Source organism: Sturnus vulgaris, chromosome 3, assembly GCF_052056855.1.
Source record: "Sturnus vulgaris isolate bStuVul1 chromosome 3, bStuVul1.hap1, whole genome shotgun sequence".
Lineage (NCBI taxonomy): Eukaryota > Metazoa > Chordata > Aves > Passeriformes > Sturnidae > Sturnus > Sturnus vulgaris.
Window position 1 is genome coordinate 34388462 of NC_142245.1, and position 26169 is coordinate 34414630.

At 35.4% G+C, this 26169-nt stretch overlaps 1 protein-coding gene across 5 annotated transcripts in view; it reads left to right on the plus strand.

Moving 5' to 3' along the window:
• Positions 1–26169, plus strand: part of CNST (consortin, connexin sorting protein) — a 49099-nt gene that overhangs the window by 7924 nt on the left and 15006 nt on the right. For 3 of the 5 annotated variants that reach the window (XM_014878113.2, XM_088161340.1, XM_088161343.1), the window contains 7 exons: positions 5945–6379; positions 12898–13103; positions 15996–16026; positions 18542–18628; positions 19074–19188; positions 21639–21660; positions 21834–21930. In XM_014878113.2, coding sequence (XP_014733599.2) covers positions 5995–6379; positions 12898–13103; positions 15996–16026; positions 18542–18628; positions 19074–19188; positions 21639–21660; positions 21834–21930 — 943 coding nt within the window. In that variant the 5' untranslated portion in view covers positions 5945–5994. Of the gene's footprint in view, positions 1–3043; positions 3491–5687; positions 5711–5944; positions 6380–12897; positions 13104–15995; positions 16027–18541; positions 18629–19073; positions 19189–21638; positions 21661–21833; positions 21931–26169 lie in introns of those variants that run through there. The other 2 variants (XM_088161342.1, XM_088161341.1) reach the window with 2 other exon arrangements.

Genomic DNA, 26169 nt, shown 5'->3' on the forward strand with positions numbered 1-26169 from the left:
AGTCAGGGGGATATTAATGAGCTTCTCTCATGATGAGGCTGTCCAGTAAAGGGATTGTACATTAGTCTATCTTTTGAAGTGATAAACTACCAGTGAGTCCATGCTGTAAGACAGCACAACAGCATGGGGTTTTTTTTCCTGCAGAGGTGTCAGGTTGGATAATGGAAGCATACATATGAATATCTTTATTTCCCTTCCTTTAGAAACAGCAGTGTTCCAACCATTGTGTTTCACATAAACAAAATGCAGAGCAGAATTCTGTTAGCTGGAATTGGTCTGGCTTTGTGAGATGATTACAGCTACATGAATTGCCTGTCACCTTTGTCTGCTGTCTCTCTTTCTGTAGCAAATTCTGTGATGGTCAAGCACATCTTCAGCAGCTAGTACTTTCCTTGGTTGTGGCAAGGCAAGGGCACTCTGGTGATAATATTCCAGGCTTCTTTATCTTGGCTTCCACATTAGATGAAGAGGCAAACTGTTGTAGAGAAGTTACATTTGCGCTTCTCTAAAGAAAATATGTACTCTTTGTTCATTAGCTCCTGTAACAGCATAGTAGACATTGTCCTTTTTCTTGCAAGCTTATAAACTGCTAATGCTATGTTATATGCAGTTTTTACATAGTGTCATGTAGATACTGTGTCATTTAAAGTTTCCCCCCCATGGCTGAATCTTCATTTTGATATTAAATATAAATGTTCATAAAATGAGATCAACCTTTTTCCTTCTACATGGATGGTAATGGGCAATGAGAAGAATTTGCAATGAATGTTTTGATTCTATATGGTCATGATAGTTTTCACATTGGCTTTTATTAATTTGTAAATTATTTATCAATATGAAAAGAGATATATCACAAGAGAATATTTAAATTATACTATCTTCACACCAGCTATCAGAAAGATCAACAGATTTATTCTTAAGAAATATGTGGGTTAGGTTTAGTCATTCTTTAAATTTTAGTGTTTCTACAGTTTTCCTCTTTTTGTTCTAATGGTAGAAGCACCAACTCTGTAAACATAATGGTATTTAAAAATACTTGTTTCATTTTCATGGAATCGGTTTTGGTTTGGTTTTTTTTTTTTCTCTAGAACTTGTAAAGCTGCTTGTATTTTAGCAAAAGAGGGGAGGGGGATGATATTAAAACCCCTGCAACAATAAAGAGAGATAAATTCCTTTAATACTAGTAAATGCCTAGTTTTTAACTGTCCTTAAACCTGAGACTTGCTAAATTTCTTATTTAAAACAATGGGAATGACACAAAATCTCTAGACAACCTGTTTGGTTGTTTACATAGCAAACTTTTTTAGACTGAATTCTACTGCCAGATGTAGTGCTGACTCTTCCATTCTTAAAACTCTTACCTTGCTGGGATCCAGGTTCCCTTGTGTACATCTTATTCTGTGTATTGTGCACAGAAAAAATCCCCACGATTGTAATTGATTAGTGCTTGGTAGGACATAGTGAATTCTCTTGTGCATGTAACACTTGCTGTGTTGTATCTCAGGAGAAAAAGAAAGCTTGGACTCATGGGCAGTTTTCTGTTTGATATCTCTTTGAGATGCTTTTCATCTTAACAAAATGACTGGTTAATCCCTATTTGACATAGATGTGCCTTATTTATTCCAAAAGGTTGGGGATATTCTGTTTGTCTTAGTGAATTTTATATTATTCCTACTGGAGCACCTATTGCTACAAATAATTTTGAATTAAATCCTCAAAAATGCTTATAACTGCTTATAACTCCAGACTATATTCTGCTATTGTGGTTTATCATAAACGTTAATGAAAATGTTGCATGGAAGCAACACTGGGAACCAGTCTGAAATGCCCATTCATTTTTAATAGAGCAATGTTGGTGATATAGTGGGGAAGCTGACTTTCGAAGAATTAGAAGACTTAAACTTCTTTAATTAACACAGAAAAATTTAATGGCATGAGAATGAGAGAGGGAAAACAGTGTCTTTGGCAGAGGAGCTGTATGAAGGCAATCAAATGGAATAAACAAACAGCTTGATGTAAACTTTTTGGAAGTTAGAATAAACAATGTTATGATCTGGATTGCTCTGTAAGATATATTTGAGATCAGTAAATGAAATATTTCTACACTGTATGTTCAGTAAATATTCACAGAGCCCACCAGCTGTCCAGGATAGAGGAGCTGAGTTAGTATGAAAGTTTAAGGGGCCTGGTGGTGTTTGTCATTTTGTTTTGTTTTCAGTTCCCTCTTCAAATTTTACCCATGCCAGGTCAGGAATGATCCTACTTCTTACTACCATTTTTTTTTCCCAAACAGCTATATTTAAGGTTATATTTTCATAGTAAGGATAGATGGGAAAAAGTGAGCAACTGAAAAAGTTGTCAAAATTATATTAAGTTTCATGAAGTACATGAAAGAGAACACTGATGAGCATGAGCCTTTTAAACTGAAGTTTTAAAATGCAAGTGAGGACCATTTCTCTAATGTACATACAGTTTGTCCTGAAGCAAACATACACATAAGTAATTTCTTCAATACAGACTTTGTCTTTTAGCCATTTGACAAATATTTTCCATTTTATTTTACTTTGTGTTATAATCACCATGATTGCATGTGCCAACTGTATGAATCTGTGTGGCAACTCAAGCACTTTTATTCATCAGTACCTTTTAACAAAGGTCAGCACAGTCCTACTAAGTGTTAGCTTTTATTTCAATTTTGGGCAACCAGTGAAGGGAGGAAAGATGGGCCTGTGAAAAAACAAACATTTTTTTATTGGCATGTTGTTTGTGTTTACAATTCATTTCAGTGGCAAAACAGTAAATACAAGACCTGCATGTTAATGATCTTTTAAATATAGTTTAAATTAAATAAAAAAGTTTAAATAGAGTTCAAATAATTATAGTTTAAATTATTTTAATTTCATTTTTGTTTAGAAATAAGTGTTTCTACTTATGTTTTTAGACAGAGCTAAAATTCATTCTCACAGGATTTAGATTCACTTTGTTATCTGCCTAGTGCCTTGGTGAATTCAAAAGGAATTGCAAATAACGGCAGTGAAAATCAAGAAGGTAAAAAGTTTCATCTGGGCAGGAGGGGAAATTCTTTTAAAAGATCAAGGGCAAGACTGTTCTAAATTCTTTGAACTAGCTCTTTTTGGGTTTTCATTCTCTAAGGAGTCCTAAGGGTTGTAGAAAGGAATAGATTTTCAGGGCTACTTTTACTTGGAGAAATACTGAGTTTCAAGCAATAAACCAAGAAATGTTGTGTTTTTCAGCTTCTCAGCTGCAGAGGGACTATCGTTCTAGCCAAATGTTCAAAGGAAGTGAGTTAACATTTTCCATCAGAATGTTAGCTTCCTCTACAGCAAATATCAGTTGTCAAAAGCATCTTTTCTCATTTTTCACAATCAAATAGGAAACACCTTGTTCAAATGCATCTGTATTTCTCTTTCCCTTTGCTGGCTGTTGGAAGTATAAACTGTTTTCTACGGACAGAAGCAAGACAGTGGTGGTAGGACATCCTGATTTTTAATTTTTGCTGTTAAAACTAATTCCTCATTGAGTTTGGGCAATTTACTTCAACCTCTTTTGATGCATCATTTGATCTATGAGCTGAGGAAAGCAGCAGTAGTTATTATTTCATGTGGCAGAAAGACTAAAAAGTGAACCTTTCAAATATAGTTTTGTGTTTGGGATTATTTTTTTGGTGCTTTAGAACAGGTATCAATAAATCAACATAACTGTAGTGTGGGTGTCTAACTATATCTGCTTCTGATTCTTTCTGGTCTGATTAAAGTTCTGTCCTCCTCTTAACCTTTCATTTTGTGTTTAATTCTCTTTGAGAGAAAATTGCTTGATTAAGGAGCACCCTTCTAATGAACAGATGCCTTTTCCAGGTATCTCTAGAGTTCCCTTTGTCTTTCTGGTGCTCAAGGAAGACCAATTATCATCTAATGTGACTACCAAAGGAAAATGCAACTTCCGTCTCTAATACATAATTCTTCTAGACTAGGATAGAATGTTTCCATTGGAAGGGACCTGGAGTTATCACCTTGTCAAACTGCCTGGGCAAGTCAGGGCTGACTAAAAGTTAAAGTGTGTTGTAAACAGCATTGCCCAAATGCCTCTTACACAGGCTTGGGACATTGACCAGCTCTCTAGGAAGCCTGATCCAGTGTTTGACCACACCCTTAGTAAAGAAATTCTTCCTAGTGTCCAGTCTTACCTTTCTTGGTGCTGCTTATATGTTTTAGGGTAGGCAGTAACTTTTGTTAGACTAGAATGGCTGGAAGTGGTGAGCCAGTTCTTCAGGTTGGAAGCAGAGATGGAGTTGTCCTGGGTGGTGCTGGCTTTTGCTTTTGTATTGCCCAGTGGTGGTGGCTTGTTGCCCTCTCTGTGCTTCTCTGGAACTCCTCACCATCTGTTTAATCAGGCCTGTACTTTGTGTGCTTTTCTGTGAGCATGTTGTTGGAGACAGTGTCAAAAACTTTACCAGAGTCACAGTAAGTGGCATCCATTATTCCTGCTTCTGCTAAGCAAGTCAGTGTTTTGTAGAAGCACAACTTACCCATCATAAATCCATGCTGACTGTGCTTGATGACCTCCTTACCTTCAGATGTTTGAAAATGCTTTCTGGGTTAACTTGCTGTAATACCTTCCAAGGACTGAGGTGAGGCAGAGCAGCTTGTAGCTCCCTAAATCCTCCTTCTTGTGCCTAGGATAGGAGCGATGCTTTTTTTTTTTAATTTTCTTTTTTTTCTCAGTCCTTTTGGCAACTATGAAGTTTATGAAAGAATAATTTGGGGAAAATCTCTTTAATAATCTTTGTCCGAATTATGTTTCTGTGTATGCAGGAAAGGCTACTTAGTATTTTGAATTTTTTTTCCAGTTACTAAATTTAATTCTTCTAGCAAGTAAAAGGAAATATTATCTTGCATATTTAGCAAGTGTGCATTTCATTTACTCCAGTTGTGTATACCAAGAGTTAAGAAAGCCTGGTGAAAACAGGTATCCTAAAATGTATTTTCATTTAAAGGAAAGTATAGAAGGTTTAACCTAAGCTCCTCTATAATACAAGAGTGCTTGCCGATTCTTGGCTTCATTATTTAAAATGTGAGCTAGTGAGATGTACATAATGGAACTGTATTTCAGGTATATTTCAAACAGCAGTATTGCCATGCTTCTAAAGGCTAAAGATAGGAACTGATACAAAAGTGGTCCTTTAACATGTAGGTCTTCTCATAAGTTACTCTTTTTTTGTTCCTGTGAATGTGTCTAATTGCAGCATTGACTGGAGTTGCATCTTCACAAAAAGGGAAAATTGACTCCTGCTGAGAGTAGGTGGGGGTTTTGGTTTTTTATCAACAAACCATCTGCTTCTGTGTATCCTGAAGACATGTTGAATGTTTTCTTGAAAATAATATGACAATTGAAGCAATAAACAGGTTCTACTTCCATCTAATTCGGATAACAGTTAATCTATCTGCAAGTTTGATCTGATACCATCACTGACAGAATTAAAAGTTGTTCTACTTTTATTCTCCCCTGGTTTATTTTTATTTCAGACAAACTATGATCTTATGTGACAAGAATGCTTTTGTTTTAGCCATGGATTTAAAGGGGGGGGAGGAGGGGGACATGAGGTGGCTTCTGTTTATCTTTTTGTTTTTCTCATTACTTCAGCTGTAACAACAGCAGCACTGCTGTAAAGATCAGCTGTGCTTTTGCTAAGGTAAGTAGAACAATTATAATTGGATAAAAATATAGCTATAGGTTTTTTGACTGTAAATATCCCCCATGTTAAGACTTTAAATGGGTCAGTGAATGAAAGAAATTCCCTGATTTGCTGTATCACTTGGCTAATCTTTATTGGCTTTGATGAATCTTTATTGGCTGGCACTGGCTGACATGGTTTATCTGTTATAGTATACATATTATAAATGCTTCATTCCATTTTATATTTTAGGTCTAAAAATATCTGGAGGGAGATTAAGTGGTTCAACAAGTAACGCTCTAATGGATGACAGAGACTTTCCACCAAATGATCTGCAAATAGACTCAAATGACAGTCTTCCTGCTAACTATAGGATAGAAAGTTTGGCATCTCATTTGATTCCTTCAGCTGATGAAAATGAAAATCAACTTGACAGTGATGGGAATGAAGTTCTGACCAGTAGCAGCATTGCTATGGGACGACAGGATAAAGGTGAACAGGATAACATTAATAATAATGAGAATATGGACAGTGGAGACTGGATCCCAAGCTGTAAGGAAAGTGAGACTGTGAGATCTGTAAATGTCCATATGGACCCTCAGCTGGAGGAAAAACCTATTACTGAGAAACAGCCAGGTGGAAAAAGAAGTCCAAGAAGCAAAAGAAGCTCTAGTAAAAAATCTAAAGGTACTTCATTTAAAATTTTTTGTTCTGTTTACTTCAGAAGTAACACTATAGTGTAAATCTTTGAGCTAATAAGAAATACATTTTAGTTGTTGTACTAATTATTTTTAGCATTTCACTAAAGGCTTGGTGGTTTTTGGTTTGTTTTACTTTTTTTTTTTCCCCAGAACTGCTATTAGTCTTCAATCAGATTCAACTCTACATGTTTTCACCTTGTGAATTTAAACAGTGGCTATGTAGCAAATGTAACACACCAAGTAAACAGGAGTAGAGGGAGGTACAGTGTCAGTATGGAAACTGGGCTGGTGTCCAAATCCAAATAGACAGAAATTCTGGCATTGTGGTTTTGCTCATTTGAATATCATGGTCGAGTGCAAGATTTTGGTGTCTTGATCCCATGTCAAGATTAGAAATCTTGTTATGAGTACCAAACAGCTTAATCTTGCCCTGCTGTTGTAAAATTTACTTGTATTTTTCAAAGCTTACCAGATAGGCCAAGGTTATGTGCTTTGGGTAACAAACTGTTAAAAAATGTGTTCCTACCAATTTTTGATGTTACTTTTTCTTTCGATATTTTGGATGTGAATTGGATAAGGAAAATGTAATGTTTATTGCATGTTCTTATTTGAAATCATTCTTCCCTTTTTGAGGGAGTAGGATTTAGTGTAACATTATGTGTTGTATTAGGTTTTTGCCATACATCCTAAAGCTTATGTGTCATAGTGCTGTATATATTAATTAAAATCAGTATGTTTCACTCATAGGTTTCTTTGAAAGAACAGCTGATTTATGTGTGCTTATTTCCGTGCATTTTAAACTAAATAATTTTAAAATACAGTTTTCCTCATAAATGGCAAGTCTTCTGTGACCTAATCAGAAAACTGATTATTATTTTAAGGGATTATAGAATAGGTAAAGACAGGAAAGGAAGGAGGCCTTGCATTCCATATCTTGTACAAATAGGCAAAATCTGAAAAGAAAAATTATATTTTCTAATAGACATAAGAACATTCTGAAATCTGTTGCTACAGGGAGAATGATTTCTCAATAACTTTCTTCAGCACTTAATAAGTAGATATATTTCATCCGTAGATTTAAGTTTTAATAACAAAATAATTAAAATGAGATTGGCAGAAGTAATTCAGAACCAGTCATCTGTATGATGGGAATAACAAAAAACAAGTTGATGAAAAGTTACAAGTATGTGTTGACATAGGTATCTGAAGCACAATAAGAGGAGGAAGAGGAAAAAACTCACCTAAACACTGGAAGTTCAACTTGGCTCGTATTCTTTCTCCATTAGTTTGTATTCTTGTTGAATGAACTGATGCAGAAGTACCATAAAATGAGCTGTCCAAAGTAGATTGAAGTTTTAGGACAAAAAGTAGAATCCTAAAAATATAGAAAATTTCATGGGAAAGCCTGGCAATGTAGAAAACCACACAAGAGAACATCCTGTCTGCAAAACTCTGAAGAATTTTGTTGAATTCTTACAAATAAACTCTTGTTACTGTATTAGTAAAGAACCTTGATTGTTATAGAGGAAGATCAAAATATAAAATTACATTATATCTCCCATTATTTATGGGCTAATATACATTTAGTCATTTTTTCAATACTCTCATGTGATGTTTCTTCTGTTTTCAAAAAATGCGGTTGACTGTGTCACAATTTCTTGATGTTGCAAATGTCATTATTTTAGTGGCAATCTTCCATTTAATTTCCAGAACCAGCTATTTTGAATGATTCCTGAGTATTTCACTACACCCTCTGCATAAAGGTCCAAACTAGCTTTCTTCTCTGTATACCAACTCAGAGTTAAAGGAGAGAATAATCAAACTAGAGTGGAAGATTTTTGAGTGAGTAACAGCAGAGCACCACACAAGCAAGCTGGAATATCTAACTAAATAATTGCATGGCATGTATCGTTGCAATTTTTATTAAAAAAATATTTTAAACTGTTGAGAAATCATGGATGAGTTACTTTGACTCATAACTAAGAAGAGATTTATGAATCTTTTTTCCTATAGGCACACCTGTTAGGATTGCTGTTAAATGTTGCCATTCTAGAAAATATGACATTTGACTTAAAAAGAATGTTGTTCATATTTCTCTTCTTTCCCGTGACTAAAGCACTTTATGTGGGATATGGAAAATTACATTTTAGTCATTTTTGTTTACTTGTGACTTTCTCAGCAAAATGTTGGTGATCATTAGAGAAGCCAATCTTTCACTCTTGACATGTTTTTACTTTAGAAGAGAGGGCAAGTACTCGCACTTGCAATGTGTTTGAAACCCTCTAAATAGTTGTTTGTGAAGAATAAACAGTTATAAGTTGGATTATTATCTGTCTGTATATGCTTGAGATGTGGTGAAGCTAAAATTATCCTAGCTTCCTATTAGTAAACTGGAATGCAGGATTAACAGTCACTGTATCTGGTTGAAGATCCTTCTGGCTCAATATTCTTCCCCTGACAGAGGCCAACAGAGGATTTCTAGGTGACAGTACAAGGACAAGGCAAACATGAAGTGATTTGTTGGCATGTTCTGCTCCCCATCTGCAGTAATCTCAGGACTTCCCCAAGGGGAAATTGATAGACTGTAATACTTTAGAGTGAATTTGTCACCTGCCTTGTTTTTTGCATCCAGTTCAGTGTCCTGGTGTAAGCAGTTCCAGGTTTCATCTATTTATTGTTTGAGGAAGCACCTCCTTTTAGCCCTCTTGATGCTGTAGGAGATTGAGAGTGGATTGACAAATCTATAGCTTCTAGATCCCAATTTTTTCTCACATTCTTTTTGCATCCTTATCAAAGTTTTGAATGATGATTGTTTATATCTGGTTAGGGAGAACTTGTGACCAAAGAATTTATGTACATTTTAACTGAAGGATTTAAACTTTGGTGATTATTCATAATGTTATTCCCTGTAAAGAGTTGTACTAACTTTAGTGTGGTAGAGATAGTGATTCATCGAGTTTAATCTGTTTTGATATATTTTTTGTAAATATGGACTTCAAATTATCTGTGTTCTCTGAAAATAAGTTCATCTTTTTTCAAAAGGTCAGTCCTGGCATAGCTTAATATTGTAAAATCATTATATGATTCCTTAACATAATATAGCATGGTAATCTGCACTCAATCTTTTTTCCCCAACTTAAATTCTGCAACATATGCTTTTTCTGTAAATTATTCCACTTATTTCTTAAAGCAGTTTGAAGATGAAGGAAGGGAGAAAGTGTTTGGGATGGAATTGGTGTAGAAGCAAATAAAATATATTAATATAACATAGTCAAATTACATGAAAATTCAAGTGATGTTATTTTATTTAGGGTTCTGTGCCAAACTAAACAAAATTCTGGGCTTGCTCAGTTAAAGTTGTATCTTTACGACCAACTCTTTAGTCTCAAAATCTCTTCTTTTAAAAATGAATAGTTTTTAAATACTAGCTGGTCTTTTTTCTTTTTTCCTCAATAATTCTTGAATGAATCAGTCTGAAACAGCTTTCTGTATTGGGCACCAAAGAATGTTTAAAAAAAGAGATTGCCATATGTGTTCTGTACTAGAAACTTCTGCTACTGGTGACTTAAGCTAGTGCTACTGAATATGAAAATTCAATTTCACATAAAAACCAGAGGGCAACATCCATAATTTTATTTTGATAGCAAATCCCTCATACTTGCACCTCGGATTCACTCTCATGAAGGTAACAAAGAGCATCTTAATTTCATATACTTGCAGTACTGACATAGAAAAACTTGAGGCATACTGAAAAATGTGAGTTTTTATTCAAAAAGTGTGTCAGAATTTAATCTATTTTAGGCAAACGTGGGGCTGCTTCTGTGAGCTGTTGGGGAAATTGAGAGAAAGTTTGCTTCCCCCCATGTTTTAGGAAACATTGGCACACCCAACTGGGCATGGAAGGGGTCAGTTAAACATTTGTGAGCCTGGCAGAGCAAAAACTTGAACCCCGCCTTTTGCCATGGACCTGCTGAGTGCTCTGGCCACTGATGTCTTCTGTGTCTTTTCACATAAATTTTTATAAAGGCTTTGGTTCTATTCTGGGGTGGAAGTAAATATCAGTGCTTTATAAAGTGAAAAGCTTAGTGCTTTCTTATTAGAAAAAACAGAAATATATGTAAGATACCTAGTGGAAAAAAAAATAAATGTATCTGCTTTGGACAGCAGGATGGATTGATTGATTCCTGGAAAAAGTGTGTGCTGTTTTCAAGAACAGGGAGAAAAGAAAGAAATAGGCGTCTTAGCCCATCACATCTTCATGATGCAATAGCATTACTAAGGTTTACAAAAAAGTTCTTTGTTGTAGTGCTACTAAGGCACAAATACTGTCTTGTGTTGAAAATCAAACAGGTTAGAATTAACCCATATAACTTTAAGGCCTCACTTTCAAAATCAGGGAAGAAATTTGAGGGCAGAATTTGATTCCAAGTGACAGCTCAACCTTATGTACAAATAATAATGCAGTTTATAAACTATGTGTAGCTACAGTATCATGAAAACATTAAAATCAAGGTTTTTCATGATAGTTGCTATTGAGCATGTTGCAGTCAATGTTCATGTTTTGATATGACAGGTGATTATGAACTGCTTAATAAAGTGCAGCTTGAAGTGGAGTTTGGTTTCTTTGTTTTTCTGGGAGAAAATGTTTGCCAGAACATGAGGACCCTCTTTTTTGGCTTCACGATAATGTGCTAAACAGGAAGCTGTATTTTTAAAGACAGCCTTAATTCCATCTCTAGAAGTATTTCCTGGTTTGTATCTTGCATCCAGTTCTGTCTCTTGTTGCTTTTGGCCCACAGGAAGCCCAAATAAACACCGGAAAATCAGAGATGTGCATTAATTTTGGGAAAGCAATGCTAAGTTACACCCATATTTTTTCTGGCAGTAAGCCCTATGAAAATAGCCACCCACAGAGATTATTAGTACTCCTAACCTGGATAGTTTACTAAATAAAGAGTTTAAAATAATCAAAAGTAGAATGGTGGAGCCTTCCATGGACAAGCTAATGCCTTTCTTAGGTCCTAAATCTTCAAGCCGAATTATCATTATTGGGTTTCAGTGGCAATGAAAACAAAAGGGTCTGAAACAGCGTGCCCAGGCTGAGGACACAGAGATACTTGAAACAGTGCCCTCAGCTGTCCATCTTTCAAATGATAACATGATTTCAGAAAATGGGTGGGGAACAATGCTCATCATAATTTGAGTTCGTTAAAAGTTTATTGTCCTCATTTCTGTGACCTAATTCTCTAAATAATTTTAAATAATGTTATGATTTTTTAAAGTTTAGTCTTATGCAAGTGAGTGAAATTTAATGTTTTATGGAGAAATAAAAAGGAGTTTATTAGCTGTTGGAATCAGCTGTAGTTTTCTGGTTGCTCCTAAGACTGTGTTTTACAGGAAGCTGTCATTTATTGCTTTTATTCTCTGATATCTGTGAAAAACTGACCCAGTAAGTACATGGGTAGTTGATTTCTCCCACTACTGCTGTCACCACTACTACTCTACACTTCTTTCTTAATCTCGTTTAACATTTTCTCCTAACTATCATATTCATGATCAAAATACACAAGTTTTGCATTTCTAACAATAAAATGTGGGATTTGCACCCAGAAAGGGTTTTTTTCCTGTAATATTCTTATAATGTAATGCTGCACATTATTCTTTGTATCTTTACCTGAATACCTGACTTTTTTTGATTTCTATAAAACTAGAAACAGGCAACAGTGAACTGCCTGGAAATGTACCATGGAGAACCTAGTTTCTGTCAAGCAAGAAATTCTGGGATGTAAATTCAGTTTACACAGCCTTGTGTCATTATTACCAATATCAGCACTATTGCCTGTTTCTCTGGATGCTCAAACTATCCAACCGTGTAGAGGAGTCTTTCTTTTCACCCAGCAGGACAGTCCCCTTAGACATCTCTCTCCTACAACAGAATCCCACACTGGCATCATCTGCTTCTTTCTATCCTTTAAGATCCTGCTGTCACTGTGAGGAGCCACTGTGTTGCCATCTAAAAAGCAGGAACCCATTGAATTGTCCTTCCTTCCCTGTGTCTGTCCCTCCCCAGGACACCCCCCTGTATGAGGTCTTTGGCAGGAGCAAAGGGACTGAGAGCCTCATTCATACTGTGCTCACCTGCCTGCTATTTGCCCTTTTTGAGCAAAACTGCATTCTAAGCACTTTTAGGTCATCATGGTCTCTTATTAATAACAGTATAACACTTTCTAAGTGTTCTGATTTTTTTTCTCCCGTGAGTGAAAGCAGGGTCCCAGTTAGAAGTGTACAAACATATCTGATGTATGTTACTGTGTTCTGACAGGTAGGTGACCTGACAGTGAGACAGACCTGTCACAACTAATTTTGACAATGCCAGTATTTAGTTTAGCCAGAGATGTTATTTAACATACTTTTTATTCATAACATTCATATTGAAATTTCCTAAAAAAAGAAACTCGATGTATTTTTTTTGAATCCTAACCTAAGTCCTTGTCCTTTTCAAAGGTGTTTCTACAGTGGGAACCACAGCAATCCAGGAGGAAAATACTCTTATTACAGATACAGATTTTGTGCAGGCTGAAGATACTGTTGAAGCAAAGGAAAACTTTCATCCAAAAGACCAAAAGCAAACGTTGCAGTCTCTTTTCTCTTTGCTCCGTGAAGAGGTTGAGCAGATGGATTCAAAGATACTGCCCCTGTGTCTCCATCAGGTACTTTCTATGATTTTGGAGTGCTGCACCCAATTTTATTTTTATTTGAGACGTTTTTTCTTTAGGAAAAATATGGATAAATGCAATTTATGCCAATACTAGACAGGATGTTTTGATGCATAACAGATGGCCAAGGCAAATATCCCCTCTAAGATCTTCTAATATTTGTTATATTATAAATTGCCTTGTGAGTGTATTCCGTAGTTAAAGGAAACTGGTAAGGATGGGTTTCTAATTCCCCAAATGGTAAAATTAGTTCAGCAGGAAGATTTAGAAAAATCACTCTTTAATATACCTTGAATAAGGTTTGTAAGACATTGGTATAATTACAGGACAGCAGATACCTAAATAAAATTTTAAATCTGGAACTGTTTTTACTACTACAGATGTCTTTCTAGCATAAATTTTATGCATGAATATTAGGATTCAAGGTTTCTTAGTGTATGCCTTTATATAAGCACAGTTGCCACACCTGCAAGACCAAAGGAAAAACTGTGGTTTGAAAAGCAATCTTTCTCACACACTGGCCAGTATGTTGCTTTTTTTTCCTGGAGATTATGATGCAGAACGAATATGTGGCAAGAACTTAATGCAGTATTAATTTACAGTTCAGTTGTGTCAGACTAACAGCAGACTAGGAGACCTTTTGCTTGGCTGTGATGTCTCATATGGGCCATGTGGAGATACTATACCTGTCTGATTTGACTTAGCTGCATTGTCTTTATTTTGGAAGATATTTTAAATTTCTAAACTGCAATGACATTCCTGCATTCTTCTTTGCTACAAATAAGCAATTATATGGGAGAAATATAGGATTGCATATTATAGATAATCTACATTTGACATAGAATTTTAAATTATGTTTTCTAATCCATGCTTGAGCAAAGATATTTGATGCTGTTCCTTAACTTAGGAGAAGCTTAGCTTTAGGGTTAACGATTTGTACTTTTAGCCTCATCAAATTTGGTGGTTTTTCATGAGTCAGTACAAAGGTCATTTTTGGAAAACAAGATAGGGCAAAAACTTAAAATGCTTTACAAACATCAAGGGGATCAATTGCACATGATGGAGGTGAAATCTGTTGCTTTTTAGATGAGGAAGCCAAACCCTAAGGGGAAGAACTTTTTGAAAGTCATACAGAATCTGACAGAACTGAGAACAAAATCTGCATATTCAGATTGAAATATGTATTCAAACACTATCTCTTTTTCCTAAAAATTATCAAGCATTTTGAATGGAGTGTTTGAAAGAAAGCTAATGGAACTTACAAGGCTCGTAACCTGTTTTTTAATAGAGGATGGGAGGGGGAAGGATTTTAAGTGCAGCATTCCTGTAAAGTGAGTCTATTAAGAATTTTTCTCCCTTTCTAGTGAATTCATCTGTCATCTTCAATCTTTTTTTTTTTTTTTTCAGATTGCTAATACAGCCTGACAGTAACATTAAACCAAGTCTAGAAAATACTCTTCTATCATATTCTTTTTTTATTCTCTATGCCAAAATTCAGTGTAAAATCAAGAGCTGAGTCAGATGGTCTGGAGTATTAACAATCCATGGTGTTTGTGGGAAGCCTATATTGAATATTTAAAGGCTGTTGGATAATAGGGGCTGTTCTAAGAGTAAACTTCCAGTTAAAATAGGATGCAATTTTTTTCCTGTCTTGAATGGGATTCATTTGATTTGTTTAGGATTTGTTACAGAATCTAAGAGGTATTTTTATATGAAACACAGGTAGAGCTTTGACAGCTCCAGAAATTCTTAGGAGACTATTGTGAACAACAGACAAAATGTGCAGATAAAGAACATTAAAAGTCACTTACCTATTCTCTTTTGAAGGTACTGGGCTCAGAATGGTCTAGTAGTTAGTAGTGAGGCACAGAGCCAGGAAGTACAATTTGTAATCTAGACTCCTCTATCAAGTTGCTGGGGTTTTTTTGAGCAATCATCTCCAGAGTTCTACCAAAGTGCTTCTTTAAGCTCTCTATATTATGACCACTTAAATCGATCTGCCCAAAAGATTTTGAGACTGAATCTTTGAGTGCTCCCACAGAAGTCATTGGGGAATCATCTATGAGGAGCCTCAACCTGAATTTTCTGGTATCTGGGTACCTGCATGTCCTGGACACATTTTGCAAGCTCTGGCATTACATCACCATGCACGGCAAATAGGAAGGCTGCCAAAATTCGCTGTCCCTGGGGACTGATTAGTTGCTGCTTGTAAAGGTCACTGATAGTGCAGAGCTCTGTGGAACACTTCTGAGGTTTATATTTTTTGTATTTCATTGCATTTACAAACAAAGATGTCAGTATTCCTCAGCTTTCTAGGAAAGCCTGCACAGTTTTGTAACAAGCACAAATAAGTTATTGTTGCAATTCTCAAATATTTTTTGTATACAGAGAGACAAAAGACTGTTCTTTTCTCATCAGTCAGGAAACCTCCATTTCTGTTCTAACACATTGCAGTGTAATGCTCAGGAGAGCACAGCAATGATTTAAATTTGATCAAGGAAACGTTGGTCAGGCACAGAATTCAAACTTTTGAACTTGTATCAGTAGAAAGAGTATTTCTCTTGTAGGCCATTTTAAAGCTTTCTATTAAGATAACTAAAAATGTTTCTGAAATAATTTTTATTGTTGAAGCAACATAAAATACTGTAAGATTTGGGTAAATCTGTTTTGCGTGAGAGCACTTAATATTTCTTTGGTGTTTGATACTCTCTTAAAACATTTTTCCTAGAATGGGAATATATGTATTTTGTCTGAACTTACTTATTTTACCCACACTAAATAGGAATCTGCAAACCAGATATTTAGAACTATAATAAAAAGATTCAATTTTGTCCTTACCACTGCCATGAAAATTATAGATTCTTAATTTTTTTTTCACTTTTGCAGATAGCTGAGACCTATTTTCAAGAGGAAGAATGTATCCTTTTGCTTGCAGAAATTGTTGTACAGTATTAAAATAACATGGTATGTTAAAACATGATAGTCAACTGCTTTGCTGTTAACTCACATCTTGTGGGTCAGGGTTAGGAAGAAGTGAACAACCATAATTTACCCGTGAGTGAATACACAATATGCTAGCAAATCCTCCTTAATCAAACAAGGAGGATTTGGACTGTGAGTTAGAGGATAAATTCACTCCTAACAGCAGTACTGTCGCAATCATTAGTAGATGGACATAAGCAAGGAAGTAAGAAAACATTTTCAAATAACTTTTTTTTTAATAAGACCTTCTAATCTAAGTATTAGTAACTGGGAAGATGTCCAGTTTAGAGATAGGATATGTATTACATCAAATAGGGTACTTAAAAAGCAATAATAAAATTGTCACAACAGTTGATTAGAATATGTACTAAAAATGTCTAGATTGGAATAAAAATACCAAACACATGGAGCTGAGATCAGCAACCTGCAAACAATAGCAAAATGGTGTTTGACGAATGCTAACTAGTCAAAATCATATCAATGTAGTCTGAGAAATTATTGTAGGAAAATATGGGTAATTGCTTCTGGGAACAGTTTAATAGTCCAGTTTATTTTGATTTGTTCCTAGATAATGCAGGTAAGTTTGTTAAAAAAATTGTAATAGTTGAACTGCTGATAATTACTCTCATATATTTCAGTAGTTGTGTGAGAGAATAATAGTATGAAACCTCAAAGCTAAGTTAGAATTTTAGAAAAGGTAGACTGGGATTTCCTCTTTGCCTAAAGGGAAAATGATCAAATTTTAAAAAGAAGAGGCCAGTGTTAAGCCCTGAAGGTATATGTGATTCACTAAGATGCATCATATATTACAGAATTTGTGCATACAAATTATTTCTTTATTATGTAATTTGTACAAACAAAATACAGTAATAAGCAATTATTTAGCAGGCTAAGTAACAAGGCATAAGTAACCTAGACAAATTATATTAGCCTGTAGATAAAACCAGAGAGCTAACAGTTGCAATATTAGAAAAGCAACACATAAAATAAAATACCCATCACAGTTTTAGAAGGCTGCACTTTTGTCTTGGTCATCCTAATTCAAAAGTGTCTCTCAGAAAATGTGAATTGTACAGCACAAAGGAAAGGCATGGAAAAAATCTGTAGTAAATTAAGGTGCAGGAGAAAATACAATAAATTTAAAATATAAACAGCATGGTAGAAACAGTTCCTCTTTCATCAAAGTTGCTTTAATTGAAAGGCATTCTATTTAAAGCTGATCAAAGGAAATATTTTTTAATGCAATAGACACCTGATGTGTGGAATTCAACACCACTATATAATACATATTTATGAAGGATATCTCCACTGTACCTCCAGCCATCAGTTTCCTGAGGTTAATAAAGAACTTACTTGATCATGTTGCACTGTATTAATTATCCATGACAGACATTTTAATTCATCCAATGTGGAACCTCATATTAACAATAATTCAGGGCTTGTTGCTGTGGTCCTCTAAGGCTCTCTCTGTGATCTGTAATTCTGTTTCTAATAAGATTTCCTGAAGACAGGGAATATTCTTTCCATTAATATTGTTGTTCATAAGCCATGCTGTTGCATGAGGCTAACCAGAATAACAAGTATTGGTTGTGTTTTTGTAATAATTACTCCAGTATTTTAATTAGCATGAATAATGGGTTTTTGTATTACTAAGAACCTCATTCACTGCACTACCATCCTCATTGTGGAATTACATTTCAAATAGCTGGTAAAACAGCTTTAAACAGCACAACTAACAACTCAGTCTTGGTGGAACTGGAATTATCCTGACTATTGTAAAATATGTGATTATCAGTATACCTTTGTGAATATATTGACAACCCTAAGCAAGGGGAAAGAGTTCTTCATATAGAAGAAAAGTGAGCAGAATCTTCAGGAAGACAGAAGGTAAACTCAGCAGTCAAACTGTGTTGAATACAATGGCTGAAAAGGACGCAGGTATTTTTCAAAACTTGAAGTTGGATCAATTGTTTTAATACTGTCTCTAGCTGGTCAGTAGATAGGACCCATATTTTCAGTTAGTTATGATTATTGGCATATATTTGTATTTCTTGAGAGAGAGGTACTGATATTTGTGTCATTGTTTTGCTTTTCATTTCCTAGAGATTTCACTTTTTTGGTAAAGTTATCAGCATAATAACATTTCAGTCATTTCTTTTCCAGAAAAATCTTTTGTTGTGCTTCAGGCACATGGGAAGAGGTACCTGCCATAAAGAATAGGAGTTTCATTTTTTGAATTTTTCTCAACTTATTTTACTTCTTTCCTGCCATTTTCATGTCTGCTATTATTTTTTCTTTCTTGCACAGAAATCAGGATGCTAGACATTATTCATTTTGATTCACTTATTTCAGATTTCAAGTGTATAATTACTTCCCTTTCAAACATGATGCCAATTATAAGTAAGTCATACCATGTCCATGTATGCATTTGCCTTTAACCTTCCATTCAGATGAGAAGGCCATGAAGTTCATTCAGCTTGAACGACTTTATCATGAGCAGCTGCTTGCAAATCTTTCCTCCATACAGGAACAGTGGGGTGAGTACCAGCTAAACTAATGTGGTAGAAGAAAGACTTTAGTTTATACTTCTAAATAATAGAATTATATTTCCAGGCTAAAAAAGTTACATAGCAGAAGCAGCATTTGTATCAGAATTGCTCTGAGCTTGTTACAAGAAGAGTATTCCTGCTTTGGATTTGTTTGCACACATTTAATTGTAAAGGTGCAGATAGTTTGTAATTCTTTATTCTGTTAATCAGGATTTTGACCCACAGTTGTTTCAAGCTTATTTTTGGGTTACGGTCGGTGAGTGTGATGTGATGAAAATAAAAGAATAAGGTGCTGTTCTACATAGTCTGAAATGGGACTAGAGCATACACAAAAAAGTTGTCAATATTTCTCCATTAATTAGTTTCACCTATTTGTTTTATATTAAACTACTTTTATAGTATCCTGAGTAAAAGTTATTTTGATTTAATTTAGAAAGAAAATGGAAAACAGCAGTTCCCAGTCCAGTTACAGCACCGAGGAATTCAGATAAAGAGCTGAGTGGCCAAGAACTGGAAAAGCTTATTCGAGTTTGCTCCTCACATCAACAGTAAGTATAAGAAAGTATTATTACTTCTCAAACGAGTATGTTTCTGCAGCTGTTGTCTCCTTGCCATCATGGGTGTTTTAAAATAATCAGTGTCAAAATAAAAGTTGCATCACTGACTTGAATTTGGTTATAAAGTAGTGGTTCCTCTGATGTGTAACTAAAATATTTTTACCATCAGTTTTCACATTGTTTTAATATTGTTTGAGGAATGTTTGAAGACTAAATCTGACCTTGTTTTAGCAAATCATAGTTTTCCAGAACTGGATTTTTGAGTTTTATTATTTCCACCAAAGGGAAAACTGAATAGTGTTAATTCAGGAAGAGAGGGACTGTAGAACTAATGATGCTGTTCATGTCTTAATATCTATTGATTTAATCATCGTTTCAAAATGCAAGTGTCCAGCATCTCAGACTTCAGCACCCATACCTACCCTATAGGATTTTATTCCCATATTTCCACATTTTAGGACAAAATGCTTAAAAGTAGTTCTTGTTACCTTCTGTTAATTTCATAGAGGTTGCATTTACATGAAGCAGTGATTCCATACTTTCCCAGCATGACAGTGTTTTGAACAGTGAAATCTCAGTTCATAGCAGCTTAGCCTGATCCATCAGCCTCCTGAGTCAGTATGTCACAATATAACAAACCTGTGGGCACTGCCTAGGGTGCTTTTCTGGGTAGCAACACGGATGGATTGTACCCATCAGGAAGGAGGAGATCTGTTCTTTCATGGGTGAATGTCCTCCTGTCCAGACCTTGATTTTAAGGAACAGATGGGAAAAAATCATACAAGCTGCCACTGAAAAATGATCAGCCAACAGCAATAAGGAAACTAAGGAAACTGAAAAGGCCTGCCTGTGGCAGGGAAGATGCTCTCAATTAGATAGGAGAGAGAACTTTCTCTAGTACACTTGCATTGGCTTAGTCGGTCTGGATATAACAAAAGCCAAAATGCTCCTGTTACTCATAAAGAGTATGATTTGGCTATCAAATGTTTTCTTCTGAGTGATGGTACCAAAGTTTGAAAACACCCCGGCTTCTTGCCAGAATCAGGGATTCTGTGCAGGGATTTTTTATGTGTATTCTGAATGCCTTTGGGAGGGAGCCCTTGGACAGGCATTCGTGCATTCCCAGAGGAAGAGGGGGCAGGAGTAGCACTGGAGCTGCAGGTTGCTGCTGCTGAGGAGTTGCACTGAGCGCCTGCAGCTGCCTCAAACCTGCACTTCCCTGCACACAACCCGCAGAAAGGCTGAGGCTCAGGTCTGCTGGGATTTATATACTGCAACAAGCAGCTCCTCCCTGTTGTCACCTGGCTTGTCACCTTGTTGAGAATAACTCTGCTTTCTCCTTCTTTTCAGTTTTGAAATACCATTCCCTGTTCTGAGAAACCCTGCAATTTGATAAAAATTAAGGCTTGTGTTCATTTGCCGTGATCAGTGCTCTGTATTTAATATTATTACTCTTTCAAACTCTCTATGCAAAAGCCTATTTGCTTTTATTGTTTCATATAGGGTTTTTTCCTAAGCTTTAAACTCATTTTACATTTTGATTTAAATTACACTTTAATCTTTAATAAATGACATGCAGGTCTTGGAAAACGTGAGCATTTTGCTTTTGTAATTGAAAGTAATGTAACTTTTTCTAATACTCAAGGTTTACATCTACATACTGGACATGTTTGCTCTTTAAAAATAGCTTTGAGTGTCCTTTATTTGAAGTTTAAGTAGTAAAATTTAAAAGTCAGTGTAACTTTTTGAATTTTTTGTTGGAGAACGTGAACATCAGTACTCTTCCCATGTCTCTCCAATTTTTTTTTCAGTAGCTTTAAATAAAATGCTCCACATTTTATCTTCATTGCTGGAAGACTGCAAGACAGATTGTCTGTGATAAATCACATGGTACATGAATCTCTATCCAGCTGGCAAAGTCCACACTGGCTATGAGCAGCATTGATTCACCTGTGAATCTGAATGGAGTCAGTGGGAGCTGCTGTACCTTACAGAACCCATAAAATGTCCCATCTGTGGAGAGGGAAATATTTTTGGGGAGGGCATTTAATTCCTCAATCTCTTCTATAGTGATCACTATTTTAATAGTAGTAGATATCAAGTTCTTATATGATTTTTAAAGTTGGTAGAGTTTCTTCAGAGCATAACCTTTCATAGGCATGCACGTTGCTTGATATGTTGCAGTAAATTTTCTTTTGACTACTTTCTCAATTAGATGGAAGTATGTTAGGGCTGATTGGTCTTCTGCTGATTGGTCTTCTGATGATATTCATGCAAGTACAGATCTGTGCTTGAAAGTATGCTAGCAGGCTGACAATGGAAGAAAAGTTCTGTGCTAATTTTAGAGCAGAGCAAAGGTTTCTAAGATTTCACTTATATTTACTATGAAGAATGTTGTCACTAGGTTGTTTAATCTTTTCTTTTTTCCTTTGTTGCTGCAGGCCACAGGCATCCAAAAATAAGGTAAGCAGATGTTTAATTGAATTCTGCTTTGTCAACAATTGGTAATAAATATATTTTAAATATTAGTTAAAGTCTTTCAAGTTTAGGAGCTTTTTGAAGTTTGAATGTCTCAAAAAGTCACAGCATTCCTGTTTAATTTCAAAAATTACAGGTAATACTATCATATTTTACAGCTAGTAGCTGCAGAAAATATATGGGAAAGCAGTTGTTTGCCTCAGTTAATGGAATCCAGATCTTTAAAGGAAAGAGAAGCTACAGCTTTTAAATCAGGTATGTGTGTATGTATGTACATGTGCATACATTTGTTTTAAATATTACACTGTAATGACATATTCCTATAAATACAATGAAACGATTTCATTTGAAGCTACAGGACTTGTTGGGTCTCTACAGATGCACAAATGGATGATTTTTTTTTTTTTCTCAGCACAATGGATAAATAATGCGATTTTAATTAGTCATTGATATTATAATTGTAAAGTGATTCTGACCTCCATTTAAAAAAGTCTTAAATGGGCATGCATTTGTAGTAGCTTATTTAAGCTACAAAGTTGTATAAAACCAAAGATAAAATGCCTAATTTGTATGTATACAGATATATACTAGGTAATCAACCTGATGGCAGACATTCTGAGGTGTGTCAATGGAGTACAGTTAACAGTATTAGTAACTGTTTTGAGTTACATGCAGTGTACTGATTTTGAGATGCGTTTTTCTGAAGCAACACAGAAAATGATGAAGCCTTTGGGGGGGGTCTTGAAGAGAAAAACATTCACTTAATTGTTTTCAGTATATACTTTTATGTCAGCCTCATTTTCCTTTTTCTGCCTTGGGGCAGTGGCCATTTTCTTTGAGTAATTTGTTAGAATCTTTGGGTTCTTATGAAACATTTACAAATTAATGAATTGTTAAAATGGGGACAGAGTGGGAAAGAATATTGGTAGACAACCAGGCTGTGCTTTGTCTCTCCTCTCTCTGAGTAAAAAGTTTCTGGTATTTTGCCATATTCCTGTTGCCAAAATTGGCTTAAGCTAAGTACCTTTCCTCAAAACCTGCTAGAATTCCTCAGAAGATGAGAACTGGCCTAAGTGATCCTAGGAGGTCCTTTTCAACCTAAACCAGCCTACAAGTGTGTATCAGCCAGGATGTTCAGGAGAATCAGAAATTAATGAAGACACAGAGTCATAGTTCTCTACGTGTGGATCCTCCTAATCTCCATGCTCTTTTACTGTGACCCCTGTGCTGCCTTTTCCCCACTTTTATTCTTGTAACCTAACTAAACACAAAGCATTAGAAACATGAAACAAACATGTTCTACAGCTCAGAAAGCAGATCAAAAGAATGCAGGGATTTTTATTTTTGGATAGTTGGAAATTCCCATGGAAAAAAAATAGACTATTAGAGTTTTTCCTCTGATTTTATTCCAAGTGGGAACAAAAGCTTTCTGGAGAGCATAATTTCTGAACATTTGAACGTTCTGAATTCAGGAGCATTTTGTTTCAATTTTGTAATACTCTAGTATAACACCTTGACTTTATGTGGAAGGAATTAATGGTGCAAATGGATCTTTTCATGCCTTTCTCCTAATGTAAATCTTGTCAAAATATCATCAATATCTTTGGGTTCCTGTGAAATGTTGGTAAATTAATAAAGCCGTGTCATCCAATAAAAGCATTCTGCTGAGAATTCTTCAGCAGTGCTAAGTACTTTCAATACAAAGATTGGAATATTTCCACCCTAACTCGAGTTTAAATGGTTGAGATTTGCTAAAGATGCTTTTCACAATGTAAGTGCGTTTTGAGGAAGCAGTGAATTCTCCCCCTGCCGAGTGTGAGCAGCTGTTGAGGCAGCGTGTGGTCATTAGCTGCTGCTGCCCTTCAGTGTCAATGCATCACTAGCATGGGGATGAATGGGTTTGGTTGCAGTTAGGAGGATTTGGGTAGGGAAGGCATCAGTATGAACCAGGACAGAAATTTGACAAAGGTGATTGTTATCTGAAATAACATTCACATAACAAGCTGTGCCTGAGTGATCCAACTCAGGACTAGAAGCAACATGACCATTTGGGACTGGTTCTTGATTTTGCCTGAACCCGTATATTTGAAGAATCCTGTACTGTAATAAACATACAGTTCCTAATATTAAGCTTTTCAGCAGTAGCCCAAATGCACAGGCCTTCTCACTGAAAACTTAGAATGCTTGACTTCTGCTTTTTAGGTGGTTCTTTTCTCAAAAGAAAAGAAAAATGAAATGAAATATGAGAAGTAAACATGTGGAGTTTTACTTTCCTTATACGTGTATCCGCCAAACCACAGGAAGAGCTACTTATCTCATTTAGCTGCTTGTAGAAGTCTGACTTACAGTAAGACAGGAAAAGGAAACTCTCAAGTGTTTTGAGAACTGGCCTTCATATGGATTCATATTTAATAAGAATTTACGTAGCAATTACTAGTAAGAAAACATAAAATGCATTGTGGCAGTATCTATATTACATTGTAGAGATAGTTGCACTGCACTATAGTAGTATCTTTGAAGTAAAATCAAACTTCCCTGTAATCTGAAGCAAAAATTATTCCATTGATCTGCTAAGGTATATGGAAACACACTTTGAACCTCTGTAGGCAGTTGATCCTGAGAATTCGTGATTCCTCTCTGCTGGGCCTACAGTGACCAACAAACAGTTTTATAAGAAGTCATCCAGTCAGGATTCCTGAGACAGTACCTAATTAGTTTTCTGCCCTTCTGAGCAAGGGTTGTGAATGGTCTGTTCTATTCAATTTTACTTACTGGCAGATTTTCACTCTGAATTTACCAACAGAGAATTTGGTCCGTAATACTGTGTGCGTATATTAAAAGATGAGAATTGATACATCCTTTACCCATGAATTTCTTCAGTTTCTGACTGAAAGCAGAAACCTAATAGCCTTAGTGTTAACTAAAGATAAATATATGTGTTTCATGAAAACCTTCCTAATGAAATACTGAATTTAGCAAAACCCTTAGCATAAGTTTGCAGTGTGTACATATAGTTTAGACTCGTTTCCAGGAGAGGGAGGAAGTCTTTATACCCTATTTTCTTTTGGGCCCTGTGGGATTTTTTAATTGGGAAGAAGGACAAGGATGGAGAAGTGTGAATTCTCCATTGGTAGATTACTGTAGATTACTCTGTCTGCTAGGCTGTCTTGGATTAACAGGACCAAGTAGTGCCTACAGGTTTCTGTGATGAGCAAACCAAGTGTGGATCCTAATTCAACTCTGTTAGGCAGAAAATAAACCCTTTTTTAAATTACCAAAAGTGTTTTTGTTGCTAAAAACTTTCAGTAGACACTCGGTTGTACCTCTGTCAGTCAGGTAAAAATTAGTGCCCAGTGTCTTCATTTAACTTAGTGTAGGCAAAGGCATCTTTTCTAATTAAGTCTTCAAGTATTTGTCTTAACTTGCCTTCAGTCTATAGGGGGTGAGGGTTCCCTGAAGTAGTTGTAAATATTGAACACTGCTGAAAACCTGATGTGAATGATCATTGCATCCCAGTTCTTGTACATCTGTGGTTAGATAACAGTGCTGGGATCATTTATTACTTTCTTAGGAACAGTGCCCTGAGCTCAAGGGACACCTTTCACAGTAAAGAATCTGATTTAATTTCCGATTCCATTTAATCTTTGTTGCAGTTGGGGCTGCCAACAAAGATGCCTGTTGTGATGTGGATATATCCACTAGGAAAAATTGACAGATGGTAATAAAATCTTGTACCAATAATCCAGGCTGTGTTTGAACTCATGACCTGTATGTGAAGGGCTCAGTATCCCATTACAAATCCTTTGAGCTATCTACTCATCTGTGTCTAATTTTTAAAAAGTCCCTGTCTCACACCTATTCTTTCAGTGTTTTACAGAAGTTAGGTTCCTTGTACTCTTTCTTTCTATCAATGTCATTCTGATATTTTTTTTCCACATTTTGATTTGCTTGGATATTATCTTTGTTAATTTTCAAGTCTGTCTTTTCTGTGCTACCGTGCATTTCATTGTCCATTAAAAGGGGGATAATTTTGGAATTTAATAAAATTATTCAGTATGATGAATTAATGCAAACATTTATTTTAATAAATGTGACTATTGTAACAAGTTCAGGAAATTGCTCACATTTTAAGAGATATTTTAATAGGTGAGGAAGAATAAAATTGGCATAGAGAACTCAGTTAAGAAAGGCATTGTTTGATATCTTTTTTAATCTGTTTGTAAGACTTTACTGTGACCAAAAAATACAAGTAAGTGTTTTCTAAAGTTATTAATTTGTTGATTGAGGTTATTACTATTACTGCAATGGTAGTTCTATTATAGCATAGTCTTAACTTAGTTTTTAAAAAGTATGGAATAAAATGCAATTTCTGTCATAGCTAGCTTACTTGGGTATTTTAATTCTTAACAGCCCCTTTCTCTCTTTTTAAGCCTAAAAACAGAGTTTTGGCTTTCTCATATTGGTAAATATCTAGTAATTCATAGATAACTTGGG